At 41.4% G+C, this 22,641-nt stretch overlaps 1 protein-coding gene across 1 annotated transcript in view; it reads right to left on the minus strand.

Annotated features, from left to right (window-relative positions):
• Positions 1 to 1,450: 1,450 nt before the first annotated feature.
• The window catches only part of LOC121926053 (cystathionine beta-synthase-like), a 30,883-nt gene continuing 9,692 nt past the window's right edge, over positions 1,451 to 22,641 (minus strand). Inside the window, exons 4-15 of the mRNA XM_042458638.1 lie at positions 19,935 to 20,014; positions 16,880 to 17,011; positions 15,513 to 15,582; positions 14,274 to 14,365; positions 12,742 to 12,873; positions 11,097 to 11,181; positions 10,256 to 10,361; positions 9,664 to 9,738; positions 8,291 to 8,425; positions 7,396 to 7,504; positions 6,672 to 6,756; positions 1,451 to 2,081 (exon numbers count right to left, since the gene is read on the minus strand). Of these exons, the coding sequence (XP_042314572.1) occupies positions 1,909 to 2,081; positions 6,672 to 6,756; positions 7,396 to 7,504; positions 8,291 to 8,425; positions 9,664 to 9,738; positions 10,256 to 10,361; positions 11,097 to 11,181; positions 12,742 to 12,873; positions 14,274 to 14,365; positions 15,513 to 15,582; positions 16,880 to 17,011; positions 19,935 to 20,014 (1,274 nt within the window). The 3' untranslated portion in view covers positions 1,451 to 1,908. The remainder of the gene's footprint in view (positions 2,082 to 6,671; positions 6,757 to 7,395; positions 7,505 to 8,290; positions 8,426 to 9,663; positions 9,739 to 10,255; positions 10,362 to 11,096; positions 11,182 to 12,741; positions 12,874 to 14,273; positions 14,366 to 15,512; positions 15,583 to 16,879; positions 17,012 to 19,934; positions 20,015 to 22,641) is intronic.

The raw sequence follows: 22,641 nt of genomic DNA on the forward strand, positions 1-22,641 counted from the left end.
TGGGTAACAAGGCATGGAAACCCAATGGGGGACCTTGGGCACGTCACATAGGACTTTAGGAATTTCTCTTAATTTTGAATGAAAACATAGTGGAGCCAGAACACATTCACATGAATTTGCTATTTCAGCAAATGTACGTGATTGTGAATTGCGTTTGAACTGGCTTCCCATTGCCTGAAAATAGCATGCCATTGCCCGAGTTTGCGTGTGGTAGTCTATCACGCAATAACGTGAAACCCCATGATTGCGCTCAGACTGACTTCCCATTGCCTGAATTTGCGTGTAGTAGGCTATCACACAATAACATTAAACCCCATGATTGTGTTCAGATTGCCATAGGATTATACTTCCAATTTCCCTTGTCTGATAAACTCCCCACTCTCAGCCTCGAAGAAGGCAAAGACAATCCCCCTATGAACAAATCTTGCTAAGAAAAAAACATGGGATAGTGTTGAAAATGACTTCAAGGCCAGGTAACAAATTGCCCTGGGACCAGGAGCAACTTTCACATTAGCCAAGTGCTTGAGGGCTGCATTTTTTCTCCTGGTTTTAGATTTTTTTTAATTTGTTTTGTTTTTTGGATTGGATTTATTTTAATCTGAAATACTTTTCTAAAAGCTGAAATACATTTAAAAAGTATGGGATAGTGTCACCATATGTATACATACATTATTAAAATTGAGCTAAAATGAATTCATTCAATATTATTACATTCATTAAAATTACCATACTCATTAATACAATCTCCTTATACATATTTGATTGACTTAAAGGTACATAACACACAAAAATGTACTTAAACTGATTTTAATATATAACTGTCATAGTGTGAATTTAGTTCTTTTCCCCATTGATAGAAAGCCATGCATGACATAGTGGTTGGAGCATTGGATGATGACTCTGGAGACAAGATTCAATTCCCAGCTTGGCTGTGAAATCCACTGAGTGACCTTGTGCAAGTCGCATCCTCTCAGCCTCAGGGGAAGGCAATGGCCAACCTCCTCTGAACAACTCTTGCCAAGAAAACCCATGATAGGGTTGCCTTAGGGTCAGCATAAGTTGGAAACAACTTGAAGGCACACAGCAGCAACAAAAAGTGGTTGTAGCTGTTTGTCCTCAAATTTCAGTGATGAACTTCTGTTACCAAGATTTTAAAAATAAAAATTCAACAGATTAATTCTGCAAAAATAGATTGGGGAGGGGCTGCATGTGGACTACAAGGAGAACTTTGACCCTTCTTTTTATATATGCAACTCAAGTTTATACTCTCATGAGGAGCCATAAAGACCAAACTGAGGCTATCTTATTTTGGCCATATAGGATAGCATGGCTCACTGGAAAAGAGAATAATGCTCAGTATACGTGGGAGGCAACAGGAAAAGAGGAAAAGCACATTATAAGTGGACAGATTAAATTAAGGATATCATAGCCCCTATATATTGAGGTTAACTAGACTTAAGTCTCACTGAGAGCACTGGCAAAAATGGCTGTCATAATTTCACTGGGACTTGAGTGTGAAAAACTCCCTCAAAAATAGGGACTCTACATTTATTTCAAAAAAGCTATTGCATATGTAGTATTTATTCCTCTGCCAGCAGATTTTGACATACATTTATCAGACACCATTAATGCAAACAAAACATCACATAGAAATCGATTCTGCAAAACCTCATAGGACTTCCAAGAATCTGTTTTCTTCCAAGAATCTCATTTTTTACAGGTTATCATAATAGTTGCTTATTTCAATTTTAAAAGCTCTTCTCAGATCATCCTGATCCCAGATTATTCCCTTTGGTAGCATTAGGATGACATTGAACACATTATGTCCAAGAACTGTTAGACAAATTAAAACAGGTACACCTAGCCGTATTGGCAAACAATGCCAGAAGGTTATACTTTAAAAAAGAGTTATTTTCTTTCTAATTCTGCTGCAGAGAAAGTTCTTTCAAAAGAAGCTGATTTGGATGTTGCACCTTTTATCTCATGGCTCTTGTCCTTTGGAGTGACAAAGCTGAGGAGGTCAACAGCTGTAGCCACACTGAATACCATCTGTTTCATGAAGGAGGTGCCATCTGCATTGTCTGGAAGCACACAGAAATTTAGGACAGTTACATATGTTCTCAAATGAGAATTTCTAACATTGGCTAGAATCCTGCTAGTGCATCTCAGGATTACATGTGTATGTGTCAGTTTTTAGATGTTGCACAAGGAGCTATTAAGTAACTCTTCATGCAACATCCAAGTGCTCCCAAGGCAAGTGTCAAGCCTGGGGGCACTGCCACCGCCATTTGCTAGTTGGCTGCAAGTGACCAAGCAATGCCCAGCTGCACTTCTGGAACCAGGGATGGAGAACTAAGGTTGTTCATGAGTCTCCCCAGCTGCAGAACTGCAGCTGGATACATCTGGCTACCTCCCACTGGCCTGTAAACAGCTGTAGCAGTGCTTTAGGGCAACAACTGCCTTGGATTTTTGAGAGAGAAGCATGGAACATGAAGCATAGAGAGAAGCATGGAGCATGAAATGGGATTATATTCACACACTTTGATCAAGATTTCAGCTACTTAATGACTGGGAGGATGAGAGACCTCTACCAAAAAACTGGTATATTAAAGCCTAGTTCAAACCAAGGGTAGGGGTGCTATATGGGGAAAAAGAGAATACAGGAACAAGAAGAAATAAAAATATGCTGGAGGCAATACACAGAGGAGTTATACAAAAGAGATGAGGAAATGAATGACATTTGGAATGAAGAACCATATGAAGATGAACCCCAAATTCTAAGAAGTTAAGTGGAGTCTGCATTAAAGGAAATTGGGCAAAATAAATCATCAGGAACAGATGATATCTGAATTGAACTGTTACAATGCCCATGGACAGATGCAACTCTAGTGCTAATTAAAATATGCCAACAAATATGGAAAACAAAGAGGTGGCCAACAGACTGGAAATTGTTCAACACCAATCCACAAGAAAGGTATCACAAAAGACTACAGCAACTATAGGAGCATAGCATTAATCTCACATGCAAGGAAAATAATTCTCAACTTCTGCAGCATAGACTCCAACCATACATGGAAAGAGAAATTCCAGAGGTACAAACAGGATTCAGAAAAGGAAGAATAAATAATAAAAATAAAAATTTTATTTATATACCGCCCTTCTATAGAATCTGGGCGGTGCACAGCATTCCATAAAATACAATACATCAAATACAATACATATACATAAAATATACAATCAAACTAAAATCCAGTAAAACACTCCAGCCAGCTTGCCACTGCTGACGTAGAGAAGAGGGAGAGGTTATTCGGGGCTCACATCAGGGAATGCCTGTTTGAATAAAAAGGTCTTCAGCCCCTTTTTGAACTGGGCCAGGGAGGTGGCTGAGCGGAGCTCAATGGGCAGGGAGTTCCAGAGGTTAGGGGCCGAGATGGTAAAGGTCCTCTTAGAAGTAGAGACTAATCTAGCCCCTGGAACCCTTAACAACTGCTGCCCAGATGTTCTGAGTGTGCGGGACGAATTGTATGGGGAGAGGCGGTCCTCAAGGTATCCTGGGCCCAAGCCATTTAGGGCTTTATAGGTAATAACCAACACCTTGTATTGCGCCCGGAAGCGAATAGGCAGCCAGTGCAAATCTTTAAGCACTGGTGTTATATGACTGGCTCTGGACGTGCCAGTAACCAGTCGGGCTGCCATATTCTGTACAAATTGTAGCTTCCGGGTATGGTACAAGGGTTGCCCCATGTAGAGCGCATTGCAGAAATCCAAACGAGAGGTTACCAGAGCATGTACTTCAGTTTCAAGGTCCCTCTGGCCCAGGTAGGGACGCAGCTGGCGTATCAGCTGAAGCTGATAACAGGTGCTCCTGACCGTCGCATCCACCTGAGATGTGAGGTGGAGCGACGAGTCAAGGAGCACCCCCAGACTGCGTACAGAGTTCTTCACAGGAAGCGTGATCCCGTTCAGGACAGGTGGAACCACCGCCATCCCCAGGCCAGGAGAACCTATCACAAGCACCTCCGTTTTCTCTGGATTCAGACTGAGTCGGTTTTCCCTCATCCAGCCCATTACCGACTCCAGACAGGCCACAAGAGGAGAGATACCATCCTCGGTCACTGCATCAGTCGGAGACATAGAGAAGACTATTTGGGTGTCATCAGCGTACTGATAACCCCGCGCCCCATGACTCCGGATGATCTCTCCCAGCGGTTTCATGTAAATGTTGAAAAGCATGGGAGACAGAATGGCTCCTTGAGGGACCCCAGATGTAAGGGCCCTCTTATTGGAGCACACGTCTCCCAGCTGCACCATCTGGAACCTCCCAGAGAGGTAGGATCGGAACCACTGGAGCACAGTGCCCCCCGATTCCCACCTTTGCCAGGCGCTCCAGAAGGATACCATGGTCTATGATATCGAAAGCCGCTGAGATGTCCAAGAGCACTAACAGGGACACGCTACCCCTGTCCATGCCCAGACGGAGATCATTGACCAAGGCGACCATAGCAGTCTCAACCCTGTAGCCCGCCCGAAAGCCGGTTTGAAATGGGTCTAGAAGCACTAGGGACCACATTATAAACATAAGACGGCTAATGGAGCGCACCAAAGCATTTTTTTAAAAGAATCAGCATGTGTTTCTTAGACTACAGCAAAGCATTTGATAGATCATGAAAAGCTACGGAACATACTTCAACAATATGCAAGTCCCACTACATTTGATAGTCCTGATGAGGAATCTGTACCAAGGACAAGAGGCCACTGTCAGTACAGAATTCAGAGAGTGGTTCCCAGTAGGAAAAGGTGTCAGGCAAGGCTGCATTCTATCATCCTATTTATTTAACTTATATGCTGAAAATATCATAAGAAAAGCAGAATTAGAATCAGAAAAGGAGGAGTGAAAATAGGAGGAAGGAACATCAACAACCTATGCGGACAACACCATAATAGCAACAAAAGACATTGAATAAATTGAAGACCAGATTTGGAACTAAGGAAGGTCAGAGAAGAAAGGGTAAAGGCAGAATTGTTGCTGGACATAAAGAAAACAAAAATAATGACTACAGATCTACATAAATTCATTGATAGCCTTGGCTGAAGAGTGGGATATAAATAAATAAGTATTATTATTATTATTATTATTATTATTATTATTACAGTAGAGTCTTGATTATCCGACATAAATGGGCGGGCCGATAGTTGGATAGCCGAAAATGTTGGATAATCCGGAGGGTCCAAGAAAAGCCTTGAAATCACTATGAATTGCAAACGTATTGAAATTTTATTGCAGTAACAGTAAAAGTAATGTTGCAGTAACATTATAGGAATAACATTGTAATGTATAAACAGTCCTCTAAAAATGTAAAAAAATCACTGATCAACATTGTGATGTACAATATATACTGTATAAACAGTTCAGTCCTCTGAAAATGTAAAGAAATCACTGAGCAGCGACGTTGAATAATCTGGAATGTTGGATAATCGAAGGTTGGATAATCGAGACTCTACTGTATTATTATTATTGTTATTACATAAATTCAACCTAGACAATGAGAAAATCAAAATAGTTAAAGATTTCCCATACCTTGAATCAAACATTGATCAGAATGGAGACTGCAGTCAAGAAATTAAAAGAAGACTGGAATTGGAAGGGAAGTGATGAAAGAACTAGACAAGATCCTAAAGAGCTGAGATATACAAGTAAGTTAGAATTGTCCAAGCCAATGTATACCCCATTACGATGCACAGATGTGAGAGCTGGACAGTGTATAAAGCAGATAAAAAGTAAATCAACTCATGTGAGATGTGGTGCTGGAGAAGAGGGCTGAGAATGCTGTGGACAGCTAAAAAAAAGTGTGTGTGTGTCCTTTAACAGATCAAGCCTGACTTCTCCCTGGAAGCCAAGGTGATTAAATTGAGGCTCTCATACTTTGGTCCATAATGCAAAGGCATGGATAATTGGAAAAGACAATAATGCTAGGAAAGGTAGAAGGCAGCAGAAAGAGAGGAAGACTGTACACCAGAAGGATAGACTCAATCAAGGAGACCTTAGCAGAGCAGTGGATGATAGGGAGTGTTGGAGATGTCTCAGCTACAGGGTCCATAATTCTAGGTCAACTCGAGGGCAGATAACAACAATAACAAAGCTCAAAACATCTGGTAGGCAGCAGGTTGGGAGGAAAACTGTCTTAGATTGAGGCATTCAGCTCTTTGAAGCACCCAAATATTGTCTTGCTTTGAGGGGTCTCTGACAGCCCTACAAGTATGTACCAGTAATAGTCAGAGATGGATGATGGCAGCAGGAGTAAGTAAGATAATACAATTGGACGTCTGGGCCATATGCCACGCCTCCTAATCCACCTTTGCACAGTAGGGATGTTAGAATGTATGAAAGACTTATGCAGATGGAGGTGGAAGTACATAGGCTTTTCTTTACAACAGATTCTACACCTAATGTGGGAATTTTGTTGATGAGACCAGTGGCACCATGTGACTCCAAGGGCCACTATGGTAGCCACATAGTCCCATTCTATAGAGAATCTCTTCATGTGATACACACAATGAAGGGAACTATTGCATGCCTAGGAATGCATCAAGTAAGTTAAAGCTGTTTTAAACCTATTGACCTTAAAAGATCCTTATCCTATCCTTTTAAAAAAATTGATTAAATTACTTACATTGCTCCACTTCATGGACAACAATAGCAAAGTGATCATTTTCCAAGATTCTTGAAAGTTTGCCAAGCGTGTCATCCAGGCTAATCTGCAGAGAGGTTCCAAACATAAAGTGAGTCATTCAAGGCATTCCTTTCTTCTTTTCATATACCATTTTCTGTCCCCTTGCATTTAAGTTCTTTGTATTATACTCAATGGATCCACTAAACACATAATGGCTACAATTCTTCATGGTTCAGCATAGCATAGTAGTTCCACATGTGGAACTGTGTTACAATGAGCCACTTACTATTTGTGGACCTACTGTAGATCCCCACCCGCAGCTATTTGTGACTGGGGAAAGCAGGAGCTGGGATCCCAGAAGTGTCTGCCTATATCTCTGTAGCCAGATGCCAAGTGATTGCATTTTCCACTGCATCTGTTGGGGTTCTTTGGAGCTCTCAGCAGACGATGTAATCACTATATGCATGATTGCAGAGACACAGCCAGATGCTTTTGTGATCCCACTCCATGCCTCTCCAGGAATGAAAAGCTGTGAGTGGAGGTCTTTAACGGCTTTATAATCCAACTGAGGACTTTGGTCACTGCAAAGGGAGGAAGTTCTGTAATGCCTCCACAGCAATAAAAAATAAATATATGCAGGGATAGGGTTAACATATGCCTACATTTGCCACTACAGATTCCAGATATGACTTGCAGATTTCTCTTTAATTTTAAAGATAAATACCTTTGAAAACTGTTGGTAAATGACTTTCATAACTGGGTCCGAGAACTGGGCATTTCCTGCTAGGATTGAGGAGAGTATGTTGCTGAGTGTTACCATTCCCAAGATGAGCCTTCAGGAAAGAACACAACATTTTTTTCCAGTGTCACTTCTCAAGTCAGGAAAAAAGAAAGAAAAGAAATACATGCATTTGAATTTTCACACCCCAGAGACAAGATTTGGAACACACTGAATATGATGATGGGTTGGAGAACTCACTTTCTGCAGAATTAGTATAATAGTAGCTCACATAGATGTAGTTGGCATCTTTTAAATTAGACCTATTCATATCGTTTTAATCGTATGAATTTATCAGGTTAAGTTTTTCCTATTATTTATGTTCACCTTGAGAGAATCAGCACCTGTTCAACTTATGTCTTTCAGGGCCACAGTAAACAATGGCTGGAATTCATAATCATAGTTACAAATTCATAACAGATTCATATTCATGATTCCTACATATTCAATAGTGTAGAGAATATGTAGGGATGGTAAAAAATCCCCCATTCCTGACACAAGAGCAGCAGCTCCTGCAAGTAGAGGAGGTCTATTTTCCTATCAGTCAGATGCAGCAGGCTGACATTCCTGGATGGGCAGTTTTCAGTGGCCAAGCTGAAGCTTCAGTGGCCCTCCCTGAATCAAGAGGACTGGACCTATACCTTCTGCTCAATGTACTGAAGGACACATCCCCTCCCAGTTCCTCCTATTGTGCTGGTTACAATACTTCTCAATTTTATTTTTCTCTGTCATGATGCAAATCACAGCTGTTCTTCACTCTCTCTTTAGATCACAGGGGCCGTGGAATTCTCTGGAAGGCTACTGTTTGCTGAAACAAGTCTTCAGCTAATAAGAGAGTTACCCCGATTCAGCGACAACTGGTGCCTGGTCATATGACTTCTCACGGAGAATTTCAATTGCTTTTTGACAGTTCACATCTGGGAGAAGAGTGAGAGGGGCTGCAAGATTCAGTTTCTGAACCTTCATATTCCACCACCTGTCAAGCAACAAAAGACATCACATGTTGTTAACTTTATGCCAATCTGAAGCTGGTTTACATCTTATTTGAAAAGTGGTTCTGCACTGGGATGAGCATATGTAAGGAGTCCAGGAGCCAATTTCTCTTCTTTGACCTCTTCCGCATGGGCTGCACTCACCATCGGTGATTGTATATACCGCTATCTTTATCCAAGTCCTTCCCAAAATGGCAGCTGGAAATGTCACTTCCTCTTACCATGTTGAGAAGGACTCTGATGAAAATCTTGGAGACTTTCTGTGTAAGGATTAGAGTATAGAATCTACATGCACAAAGCAAAAAATAAATTAAAAAAGGGGAGGAGGAGGAGGAATGCAATATGTCTTCAGCGTAATATAATATGAAAAGGACCTACAGAATTTGTTCTCAGTTCTACAAGCCATGCAGGGCTGAGTCTTATGTTACTCTTTCAAGCCTGAGTACCTTTACAAGAAAGTTATTTTGGAACAAAGATATGCATCTGTGCAACTATTCCCTCAATCAGGGACGTAGCCAGGATTTTGGGAAGGGGGGTGTCCAGACTAAGTGCCACCATTATAATGGAGCTTGAGTGTGGCGGTGCAGTGGTATGCACCATTCATTGAATCTAACGGAAGGGGGGGGTTCGGACCCCACAGACCCCCTCCCTGGCTACGTCCCTGACTCAGTGCAAAATACACATATCCTATACACTGAATGATGGCAAGACTTGCAAGAACACCAGTGACAGATCACAAAATTTGATATGGACTGGATGCCATAGATCTCAAACATCTGCAAGAAACAGTATAAACCTTTGGCCAGTCTGGATGTACTCCTCCTAAGTGCATCTCTGGATTTAATCAAGCAAAAGTTATTCAGATTTTGAAAAACAAGAGTGATAAGCACTTGCTTTTGCAATGCCCCACAGGCTTTATAGTGCCCCACTACTCTACTTGCTTTTCTGTACTGTAGAAAGCATAGATGTTGAAATGCTTCTCACATTAAAAACATGTTCTCTGTCAAGTGGTGAAAAAAGATCTGTTTGTGATAGCATGTGATTTTCCTCACCTTTGCCCTTTACATTTATTAGAAAGTGATTAGAAGGCAAACAAAGGCCTAATTGGCAAGTCTGATTGCCAAAGCACATATCTCTAAGAAAATTCCATTGCAGAAGGGGAAATGGGTTAGACGTTGGTAATATGCATTCTTAAAGACAGATTTAACCCTCTGGATCATACCAAGGATGATGTTCTTGAACATCTTCTTTTAGAAATCCATTCTTGGTCATCCATTTGTCATTTAGAAACTTAGACCTAAAGATAAGGAACAAAGACAAATACACGATATATTTTCCCTTAGCATCCATCAAAGTAGCACTTGTTTGGTTGAACTGCAATTTTGTAGCCCACAAGATATTAACGATCTTTAAATTTAATTACAAATAGAAAAGATAGCAGGGTGAAGGCATATTACACAGCTTTCATGATGGAAATCAGTTGTGGCATTGTTGAATAAGGTGATACACTTGTTTGTGCCACATAAGTAAGCAAGAATTTTAGGCAACTAGAAGTCAAAATATGTTTGAAAACAGAACCTCCATGTGGTCACAGTGGCATCTTATTACCAATCTTTCTGAATGAGCCATTTGCTAGCTGAACCTTCAGTGGTATCAGCAGAAATCCAGAGTCTAAAGAGGTTTGGTGATTAACATGAGGATGAAATAAAAAGGACATATGCTTCTCCTCTCATAGGACTTTTATTATCTTTATACTTTGAATGTTTGAACTTAGGGTGTCCACAGATGAAAAGAAGAAATAAATACTGTCTTACATGTAATTCCTCACAGAGTCAGGTAAGAGGACAACACAGCGTTGGCCCTCTTTTAGCTCCTTGGCAGCTTTCACTGCCACAGACATTGCACTGCCTGCACTGCCTCCTACCAAATGAAGAAGAGAACAAATACATTACTCAATATGTAGTGAAAAGGTCATTTAGGGTTAGTCTACATGTAGGTGTATTATGCAAATTATTGCAGATTTTCACACATTCACGTTGACAATTGTTTTCACTTTCCTGTGCAAATGTGCACATTTTAATTCATATCTCATTCACACATTCATATTTATTCACATTCACATATTCACACATCCACATCTATTCACCCTCCCTCTGGCAAAAACGCACAGCCATCACGACCATCTACGGGACAATGCACATTTCTGAGGATTTCCCCAGATACTCTGATAAAAAAAACACCATGAAGGCTTTTTTTCTGAAGTGTTTAAGAAGCCCCCCCACACACACACACCTCACAAAAAGCTCAAACTCTTGTGAATTGTGTCTGGCCAGATCACATTCTATTTGACTGGAATTAGAAATACTTTAACTGTATAGTCTAGCTAGCCCCTATAAAGCAGCAGTAGAACAGCATATATAAGACACGGGTACAAAGGTGAAACCTTGTCCCATGTAGAATCTGATATACAATCTCAGCCATTAACTACCAGAATCACTAGCTAATATGGTCAGTGGTTCCATGGTAACATTAAAGCAAGGACTGGTTCCTTGCTTCATCAGGATCCAAACCAAGGATACTTGTCATATGGTAAAGGGCATGATTAAATGTAACATGTCTTTGTTGATAGGCACAATACTTTTCAGTGATGCTTACCGCAAAGCAAACCTTCATCTCTAATCAGTCTACGGGCCATGAGAAAGGATTCCGTGTCGTTGCTCTTGCACCACTGATCGATCACCTACAAAGGAGGTAAAAGACAGAGGGTAGATGGAGTTTTTCAGGTCTGATCTATCTGCTGCATGTAGGATTGGAAACTGATGTTGGAGTCTTCAGAGGGTTAACAAAAGCTTCAAAGTAAAAAACGCTGTTTGAAAATAATTCAGTAATTTGGTTTTTGTTCTTTTCAAATGTATTGTTTATTTATCTTGATATAAATTAAATCAACCAATCAATAAACTCTCATCTATTTGGTAAAGAGGATTTGCATATCTTTGTGATGTTTCAAAAACCTGCAAAAACCTTCACGCCAGAAAGACAAAAGAAATATATGCATACACTGCGCAGTCTCTCAGGCCAATAGGTTGCAATCCTATGTGCATGTTCTCAGGAGCAATATCTATTGTTATCAAGTGAAATTTACTTCCAATTTAATATAAAGCCATTATTGTAGTATAGTGGTCTGAATGTGGGAATAAGAGTCTGGGAGACCAGAGTTCAAATTTCTGCTCAGTCCCAGAAACCTGCTGTGTGACCCTGGGCAAGTCACATTGTCACAGCCTCAGAGGAAGGCAAACCTCCCCTCTACTGAAGACATATTGCAAAGAAAACCCTATGATCAGGTTGCTGTAAGTTGGAATTTACCTAAGACACAAAATAACAACAAACATGGTAGAAGTGGACTGTTTTTTTTTAAAAAAAGATTGTTTGACACAGAGTATGGTTGCGGAGATGCTGACATATTGCCAGTATGATCAATTTCAGGCATTCTTTCTCCAATAAATTTAGTTTTAAAAAGCCATGCTTAAATGAGTTGCTACAGCCAACCTCTGAGTCTTTTCTATGATAATATTTTCTAAATTTCACCAGCTGATGAGATACAGTATAGGAACTGTCATCCTGTTGAGAATTTACAATGTTGTAAATAGTTTAGCATTACAAGGGTCGCACAACATTCATATTCCCAGGAGGGGCTTATTGTTGCAGCTATGCCATTGGGAGCACTGAATAAGCAGAATGAGCAGTGTGGGCATTGTACAATGGTCATAATGCACAAAAGTATGGCACTTTGTAGGAAAGACTTCTCTAGCATTGACAGCACAAGGGGGACAATGTTCCCCCATCAGAGCCATGAGGCACTGATAACCCAGAACTGAGGGCAGTGGAAAGCCATGAGTGTCCTGTGCTTTGTGTGGTTCCCCATTGTGTAGTGAGAACCTGCATTGAGCAATGGGGCATATTGTGCAATGCCCCATTATGTGGTGGGAACCCCCGTTGCATAGCAGGACATCTTGCATAGAAACTGGTTGTGCATTGTTGCAATCCTGTAATACTGCTGCATACTGTATTAGTGGTATAGCTCCACTAGCATAAAGTTATGCATAACAGATCATGATACAGGATCACAACCATGGTTTTACAGATCACTACACATATGTACATTTGCTGGATGACAGTGTGTGTCAAGAATCAACTACTCTTGTTTCAAATGAATCATATGGGGACTCTGAAGGTGATTGCTCTTATGAAGAAACCACATTTCATTCCTGAGTCTCCTGACATTGGTTGCGCTGCTACTTACAGATCGATCAAGTACCGTTGGGATAAAATCATGTCCAATTCCTTCCACTTCCATTGTTGTATCTTCTGCTGCCACTGTGTTCAGGGAGCTGGGCAAAGCAACAATTGAGCCATCAGGATCTACTCCAACAATCTGTGGAAGAAGAGGAACTGGTTAGAAAGTTTTGAACTTCTGATCAATCTATCTTAAACAAAAATTAACACAATTTTGTGTACACAATTTACAAATGATGCAAAATTCATTTTTGTCCAGAAAATCCTGTTGGCAAGTTACAGTGTAAACTGAACTTACACTATTGCTTACACTGGAATTATGTTCCAACCCCACAATGTCCAAAAGCCCTCCCATAGTCCACCTTGTAAACCATGGCTATTTCTGGGTTGTCAGAGAGCAAAGGGATCAGCAGTGATGCTTCCAGCTATTTTGCTTTAGCTGGCCATGCTGCACAGAGTCCCTGCAGGTGCTTGCCACTGTGTGTCTAGCCAAAGAAAAGTAACTGGATGCATTGCTACTGATCCCTTTGCTCTCCAATGACCCAGAAATGGTTGGGGTGGGGGTGGGGTGGGGATGGAGATGCCACATATTCCTCAGGTTTATTTTGGACCAAAGTAAGTGAAGCCCATAAGAGACCATAAAGAAACATGGTCCATGCCAGGAGTTTTCCATCTGGGAAGACTAACAGATTATAACAGGATAAAAACAAGCACATTTCACCTTTGTTGCAAAATATGCCCACACAAACCGTGTGGCTACCTCACGCGTATAGGGAAGAAGGTGGAAGAACAAAGCATTCTCACTAGCACTTGTAGGTGTCATTTCAAATGTCTAGTTTTGCTCTTTTTCTGAGTGGGGAAAAGCAAGGGGAAACAAACCCAGGAAGGGAAACCGTTCTTGTCACTGATCAGTGATGAGATGGTAGGGATTCCCTTCAGGATACCCCCAGGGGTGGGGCTTGACCACAACCCTCTTTGGACTAGATGGGGAAACTTTACACACCACATTAAGTCCATGGGCCAGATGTTTTCCTCCTCTTGCCTAAGTTAATGCTTTCATGTGTCTAGGACTACATATGCATGTCAGTCCTATCATGTGAGAGCAGGGATGCTGCAGACAGAAACATGAGATGAATACATTCACTAATTGGTCTAACACATTCACTAATTGGTCTAATTCCTATTCTAGTCACAACTAACAATAGGATTTAGGCCAATATTTGAGTGTACTAAGCACACTTTCTTCAGAGTAGAGCCATTTACTCAGATACCTAAGTGTTGACTCACCAACAGTGTCAATGGGTCTACTCCAGTTGGAACTATCCAACAGGATTCCAACCATTCATGAAATTAGGGGAAGAGTTCAGGGATTTCTAGTGCATCAAATGTATGTGTGTAGACTCTATTTGTTCAAGACAGATGTCAACTCCCTAGTGCTTTAAGAACATGGGTTCCCAAGGCCCTGTTGGTCCATGGCTATATAAAGTTTTTACCATGAGCCTAAATATTTGAGCCAAGGGCAAGAATCCTGTCACTTACTTTGCATTCTGGACATTTCTCCTTCAGCTTTCTGGCAACACCACTGATGGTACCTCCTGTGCCAGCTCCAGCCACAAACATATCAACTTTGCCTGCAGTTAAAGAACAGGAGGGAGAAGTCTACAGTTAGACCATTTGGCTTCTCTAAAACTCTAGATGGAAACAACATATAATTATGTATACTAGAATAGTCTAACTGATGCAAACTTGCTACTATTATTAAGTGTGAACTTTCTGTATTATTATTATTATTATTATTATTATTATTATTATTATTATATTGCATGGGCAGAATGAGCTCAAAACAATTTCCTGCTTGAGAAAAAATACAAGATGGCAAGATCCTAATTCTGTTAGAAGCAAATTGAATTGTCATCTGGATTTTACCTTAGCAATGACAATGGAAGAAGGTTCTCCATTGTTCAAGAGAACAGCAGTCCAGTGTAAAGTATGCAAAAAAGAGTGCATGGCACACGCAGCTCTGTCAACAGAGAGGAAAGGCCAGGGGACACAGGTTGGGTGAATCATAACACTGCTGTCTCCTAGCATTTTTGCCTGGGACTTCTAAAATGGATATAGGGAGGGCTAGAAGCAGCTTGTTTATTCACAGACCTCCTTAATGCTAATAGTAATTACTAAGGTGGGATACAGACCGCCCAAAAAGGGTGATCTATCCACGCCTTCTTTTGCTGTGTGAGGGAGCTGTAGCAGACAAACCGTGTGGCTACCTCACGCAGCAAAAAGAACCTGCAAAAAGTGGGTTCTTCTTGCATCACAATGATGCCAGGATGTGCGGACGCTAGGCATCCATCATGTCAAAATGGTGGCGCCCATGTGTACAGGGTGCTGCCATTTTGACGCCCTCATCACAAGATAGGGGTGAGGCACGTATGGGCAGTGCGCCCTCGGCCAACCCCTAGCACATGACGAGGAGAGGGCCTAAGTCACCACTGGAGAAAGGAAGAATTACAAACAACAAGGACTAGAAACATATTGTCCAATGCTAAATTGTAATTAAGCAAATAAAACAGTTTTAGGCATATATGTGACAGCAGTCCTAATATCTAAGACAATAAACACAGGACTGTAGTTTGCACCTCATGTGTTTCTTGCTTCTACAAGTAAAATTATGATACCTACAGTTCAGCAGTACGATGGCAAAAATCAAAGTCTCTAGCTTCTGTTAAAGGGAATGCAATAACACACATTATATTTAGAGATGGAGAGTCTTAATTATACCATCGCATTGCTCCAGAATCTCCTCAGCTGTGGTGTCATAGTGTGCCAATGGGTTGCTTGGATTTCGGTACTATTGTAGAAAAGATAAACAGAAAAAGGTACATTATTGGTAAAAAGATTCAGTCACATCCAAATCTTGAAGAGAAGATAGTTTAATAGGAATAGCTTTCCCCAACCTGTTGTCCTCCAGGTTTGGGACAACAAATACCATCAACAACAACCAGTGCATAGGGATGGTACTTCAGCACATCTAGAGTGTGCCAGGTTCAGAAAGGCTGCATAAAACAATTTTAATCCTCTTCAAAAGGAGATGAGATAGTTCACCAGGCCCATCCCCACAGAGCTTGGCTGGCACTTGTAAAAACATCCATAAAAAGGTAAGGGTGACTAGCCAGTCAGTAAGTGGCCATGCAGATGTTATGGGCAACCTTCTTCACCACTGGCTATGGATGATGGGAGCTCCATTCCAGTATCATCTGGAGAACTGCATTTTGCCCATCCCTGCAGTAGAAGCTCAAGTGGCCTCTGTGACATGAGCTCCTTTTATCAGCTTTGGATAATACACTAGCTGTGCCATATGGAAGTAGTTTGCACATAGTTCTCATTTCTGGTAATTTCTCTTTGGATTATTGAAATGTGTAATTGGTGGGACTGCCTTTGAAACTAGTCCAGAAACTTTAATTGTTTCCAAAGTAAGGCTGTAGTATTATTAACTAAGGACAGCATATAACCAAGGCTGCGTTTTTTTTGTCAAAATGGTAGCCACAGGTACCATCTGTGTGTGGAGTGGCAATTACATGTTAACTGAACAGTGGTAATCTGTTAGCATCCTTCATCACACTTAGGGATGCCAGGCTAGTTTAGAGGGTGCAACAGGGGCTATATAGCATACCCAGCTCTGTTTCTCTTTGGAGTCATTCCTCTCTTCTTGCCAAAGAGTGCTGGTGTCTCAAAAAATGACATATCCAATGATTCTTTAGGATGGAGCCATAGCAGTTAAAGTGGTGTTGCATTATTTCTACAGTATAGATGCACTCCCAGTCTCAGGTTAATGTGAAGAAATCAGATGACTAAAAGAAAAATCAACTAATCTAATTAAGCAAGGAGTCTATAAGCACTATCAGCTTTTTAAGTGGACTCTGATTTATGGCAACCCTATCATATGTTTTTGTTTTTGGGTTGTTCTTGTTGTTGTGTCTGTGCAAGAATTATTCAGAGGAGCTTTGGTACTGGCTTCCTCTGAATATAGCCTACAGCATCTGGTATTCCTTGAAGGCTCTTTCTAAAAACTAAGTGAGGCTGATTCTGCTTCCAAGATCAGATAGGATATAGTGCCTTCATGGTATTTCAGAAGTACTATCACTTACCTGATCCAAAATATGTGAGTTTGGGATTTCATTTTTCAGTTTCCAAGCAACACGAACATTAGATTCTGGGGCATCGTACCTTGTACATGGAGTTCTTACAATCTCAGCCCCAAGAGCTCTAAGGATATCCACCTGGTAGAAGAAATGCTTTACATTAGCTTTGTAAATTCTACTATTTCCAACTTCCCAGTCTTTCAGTCAAGATAAATATATAATGCTATATTTAGTGATTTTTATTTCAAACCTTTAGCCCAAATCTCACAGGTCATATAAAGACACATAAAATATTAAGGTGAATACAGAAGGAATATAGCTGCTGTTGCCATAACATTCCTGAATACCTGAATTTATGTTATTTTACAATGCAATCCTATACATATTTGATTGGATCCCACTCAACAATTACAATGTTGTAAACCTGATGTTGTAACTGTTCCAATTCATGGGATTAGTATTCGGAGACACAGCCATGTTAATCTGGAATATCAGTATACAAAAGGATTTTGTAGCACCCTTGAGACAAACTGAGTGGAACAAGTTGTAGCATAAGCTTTCATAGACTTGGTCTACTTCCTCAGATGATGAGGAAGTAGACCAAGTCCATGAAAGTTTATGATACAGCTTTTTCCACTCATTTATGGGTTTGACAGCCTGCCCCTTTGGAGTGGCTTCCCACCGCCTCTTTCCTTGCCAGATCCACAGCTTCGATCCGGTGCTTTGCCTCTGCTAAAAAGAATGACAAAATGCTGCTCCTTTTAGTGCTGGCACAAAGACACCCTTGCTACCGCGGTGGCAGCTCTTTGGCATTCCTTTGGTGCAGCGTGTCTAAATGCTACACCAACAGAGCACCTTGCCACCCCTGCCATGCAGTTGGGCACCTGGCGTGACACCAGTGTCAAGTCACGCAGCATCAAAACACCATACCCCCACTCTGCCCTGATGTTGGCATTTAACACCGGTCTGTTTAGCCCCTTAGTGTCAAAGGTGCTTCAAGAGCCTTGGCATAATTATATTCCAGTTCATGTTATGAAAATTGCACAATCACAGTGACCAAAAGTGCCCCCCAAATCCTAGCTTTGAAACCTTGTAACCTTCACTCCCACCCCTCCAACAACCATTTCCAATGCACTGGAGAGCAAGGTGGTGAGTAATACCCAATAATCGTGAGTTATGGCCAGCCCTTTCCCAGTCACAGAGTGTGCTAAGATTGATAGCTGAAATAGGATCCTGACAGGACCCCACAAGGCTTTCTGCAGCTTCCTGTCTCAGTGCAACACACAACTGGAAGAATGCTGGACCCAATATTACTCACTGCTTCAGTCTCTAGCATATTGAAAATAGCTGTGTTAGGGAAGCTGCAAGGCTACAGAGGTAAGATTTAGGAGGGCCCCCACAGTTTCCACAGCTATAGCTCCCAATGCAGGATGTCAGACATTTATCTAGAAGCAAGTTCCACTATGTCCAGTGGTGGCTGAGTCCCTGCATAGTGTACATGGGACTGCAGCATTCCGCCCACATTCAAATTGCTAGTCCAAATTAAAGTAGACCCATATAATCAGTGGGATTAACAGAAGTGTTAATTTAGTATTCAATAATTGATTCAAGGGATCTATTTTAGTTAGGACTAGCTAATAGGATTCAGACCATAACAATGTAGGCACATTGATAGAAGCAGGGTTTTTTAAAGTGCTGAATTACCTTTCTTCCTTTTGTGATTGGTTATCAAGAGTAAAAACAAAGGCCTTGTTTGCAAGGCTAAATTCAAACATGAAGCGCTGCCAGAATTCATCTCTGGAACACTTACTGTGCTTTCCGCTTCTGATGGCATGTTGACTGTAACGTATAGGGATATAGCAAGCTGTCTTGGTTCATTTAACTCAGTTCAGGCTGTTATGACAGGCAGCAACTCTCCAGGGTTTCAAGAAGGATTCTTTCTTAGCCAAATCAGAAGATTCCTGCTATCCCTATGATGTTGCTTCCAAGAACTAGCCAGATCTGAGCCTACAGAGCTTCCAAATTCAGATAGGTTCAGATATGTTCAGGGTGGCACTGACTGTTGAGGATGGTATAGTCTGACTCTGTCTCATAGAAGATGACCACTCAGATCCAGAGTGTAAAATGTCCTCCAGTGTGACCATGAAGTTATTCTGTGTGAGCTGCTCTCATTCAATTCAGCAGCAGGGCCACATTTGTGCACAAAAAGGAATGATCACAATACTTCCACCACTGAGATAAATGGAGATACTCCACATGTATGTCCTCATAGGTCACAGGCTTATAAATCACTGTCTCTGATTCAAAGCTTTATGAGGCCTCATCTTGCTTTTACACATATTTCAGCTTTGGAGGTAGTTCTGTGTGTACAATAGAGATGCAAAGCTAGGCTGGCTATGTGCCCATCTCCTGATCTTGCATTATGCAATCCTCACATGTTTATCCTGAGGATTTGTTGCCCATGGCATGAAAATAGTGGTTTATGAAGGAACTCTGTATGAAATGTACAGAGTAAGGCTTGAGCAAAGTTGCATCAGAAAACCCCCCACCAAACTGAAGCATCCCTTTGCTTCTTGTTGACCTAACTAATATGTCCTCTAATGTAGAAAATGCCATCATCATAGCACAAAGCTATGCAATAAATTAGTTGCACCTTCTGCAAAGTTGACAGTTGTTGTTTGGTTTTCTTCCATATAGTTTGCTACCATTTCAGAACTCTTTTCAGAACTCTCTGTTGAATTAGTAGAAATGATCTGGAGAGAATGCTTCTAATTCTGACTATCTTAACTCATAAAACAAACATCTAGTAAAACTGACACTGTAAATTTTAGTTTGGACTAGCTAATAGTCTTGGCTTCCCCACAAGGAGATCTGTGAAGGCTAGCACACAGAGAGATCAACAGGTAACCTTCATCAAACTCATATGTACAACCACCCATGGTTAGTTTTGTTTGCTTGGGAGGAAGTAGAAAAGCATGAAGTTATCACAGTAAAAGAGTTGTATGCTGTATACTATATATAATATTGTTGCCCATTATGTCAAACTAGACAGGACTCTCACCTTCTCCATGCTCATTTTCTCAGGCATGACAATGATGCAGCGATAGCCTTTCACTGCAGCTACCAGGGCCAGTCCAATACCTGGGAAGTAGGTGAGAAAGGAACAAGAAAAAATAGGAATGATAGGGTCAAATGTTAAGGGGAATGTGTACTCCCTACAATTAATTCATTTCCCTCCCACAAATAGAATTTCCATAAAGACATGTCCCTTAGCAATCAGACTTGCAAATATGTTTACCTTGCAATGATAATTCTCAAACCAAATTATGCAAAATGCTATTGTTGAAGAATACCATATGCTATGACAATCTGATGTCTTTTACCTTTGAGGGACAGGCATCTTCCATGAAATGTGATAAATGTACCACTGAGTTTTCTTATTGGGAATATTGGATATTTATGGCCAAAATAACTGTAAGAATACATTCTAGCTTTTAAAGCTAGTTTAACATGGTAAATTACCATGTAACATTAGTATTATTACAAAACAATGGCTGACAGACTGCTGGGAATTTAGGATGTGGAATCTTGTTGTGGCTTGGGACCTTATCACTTTCACAAATGAAGCGACTAACCCCTGCCGTGATACAGTCTCTTACAAGATGCAGTCGTGTATTGCATGAAAAATGCCACCGATTCCACCGGGCAACTGCATCCCAGCTACATCCTGGCTCCCAGCTGCGCTCAGCCAGCCGATTTGCAAACACACCCATGTGTGTGTCCTTCTCATACAGTGTGTCCTCCTATACAGTGGAAACCCTGTTGTACAACAGAACATCTTGTGCAGGGCCCCACTGTACACTGTCACCATTCTCTAAGTTAGGCGTGGTACAGACTGCGCAAAAAGGGTGGCGTGCTGATACCTGTTTTTCCGCTGGAGGGAAACCTCAGCCAGGGAAACCATGAGGCTTCTCACCAGCGGAAAAAGAATCCACAAAAAGCGGGTTCATTTGGAGCCATGGTGGCGGCATAACAAGTGCGCCACTGGTGCACTCATTACGTAAGTGCCATGCAGCACCACGTGGATGCCACACAGCACTTATGTAACAATGGCGGCACCCATGTATACAGGGCACCACCATTGTTAAGCCTTCATCATGTGCGAGGGTTGCAGGGTGTGTGGGCGCTCCGCCCTCAGCCAAACCCTAGCACTTGACGAGGGCGTCTAAAAGGCCCATTGACCTGATACAGACAGCCAAAATAAAGCTGCTTCGAGACACTTTGGAGGTATGGTGTTTCAATGATACATGTGTCCTAAGAGTCCAGAAGCTGCACCAAAGCCACACTCCTGTCCTAAGGACTGGAGTGCAGCTTTGGTGCAGCTTTCAGACTCTTAGGACGCATGCATCATTGAAACACCATACCTCCAAAGTGACTCGAAGCAGCTTTATTTTGGCTGTCTGTATAGGGCCATAGTTGCATATTGTCTCAGCAATTCTGTTGCTATTGAGATAGCTCTGTTACCATAAAGTCCTGCACTGCAGCCCATGGTGAAAGATCTCAGCCACTTTGCAAATCCAAACATGCAGGATTGTCCATGAAGTAATGAAGGAGATTTATACAGATAAATGCCAAAGGTTCAGAAGCAAATCAGAGTGCAAAAACAGTTTAGCCATTTTTCATCCATTGCTTCCCCTGAGTGTTTCACTGAGGCATAGAAAAGATCAGTTTTGCAGAATTTCCTAGAATACTAGGCTATCACTCTCCCATTGCTTCCTGTCTTTCCTCATGAGCAAAGAAGACAGGCAGAGGAAAAGCAAAACAGTGGTCCAAACTCCTATGTAGGTCACTGAAATTTTAGCTCTCATTGGTCCAATCTGATCTACAGATGAGCAGAGCTCAGGATACACAAACAATTGCCAGAAAATTGTAATCTTGGATTACTCATTTAGCTTTTTCAAGCATTTCACCACATTTCCCTACAAAACACAGAGATAATCTGTCTTTGATCTGATGAACTAGCATCCCTAAATTAACTAGAGGCACAAAAACAATGCTGAATTTTACATGATATTAAGCAGAGGATAAAGTTGACAAGGAAGAGCCAGCATAGTATAGTGGTTTGAGCACTGGATTACAGCTCTGGAGACTAGGGTTTGAATCTCTGCTTGGCCATGGAGACCCACTGAGTACCTTGGGCAAGTCACATTCTCTTTCCTTCAGATGAAGGCAGAGGCAAACCTCCTCTGAACAAATATTGCCAAGAAAATTCGAAGGTAGGTTCTTCTTAGGGTCACAATTAGTCGGAAATGACCTGAAGGCATCTATGGTGAGTTTCCAGGAAATAATAGGCACAAATACGGTGTTGGTGCCTGGCACACTGGAAAGAAATACTTGCTGGTCCCTCACAGCAGACAGTTTAAGACACAATGTCATATAGGAGAGGAAAGGACAACTGCACAGCAGGACAGAGCAAATTTTCCCCTCCATGCAGCCCAACAGGCTGACAGAGTGCCAACAATCCAAAAGTGACATCACACTACTTTTTGATCCATATTTGAGTGCATTTTCTCAAGTATTGATAGGATTGTGGGTGATAAAAGAAGCCATGCCACATTTTCAGGCTATCTTGAGACACGGGTATGTGTGAAAAGTCACTGCAGAGATACTGTTCCCATGATTGCTTTTCCCATGGTTATGTTGCAAAGTGTGTGTGCTCTGTTTTCACTAGGAATGAGTGAAGGAGAAAGGTCTTGCTGATTTAGATG

Source organism: Sceloporus undulatus, chromosome 3 (assembly GCF_019175285.1).
Source record: "Sceloporus undulatus isolate JIND9_A2432 ecotype Alabama chromosome 3, SceUnd_v1.1, whole genome shotgun sequence".
Lineage (NCBI taxonomy): Eukaryota > Metazoa > Chordata > Lepidosauria > Squamata > Phrynosomatidae > Sceloporus > Sceloporus undulatus.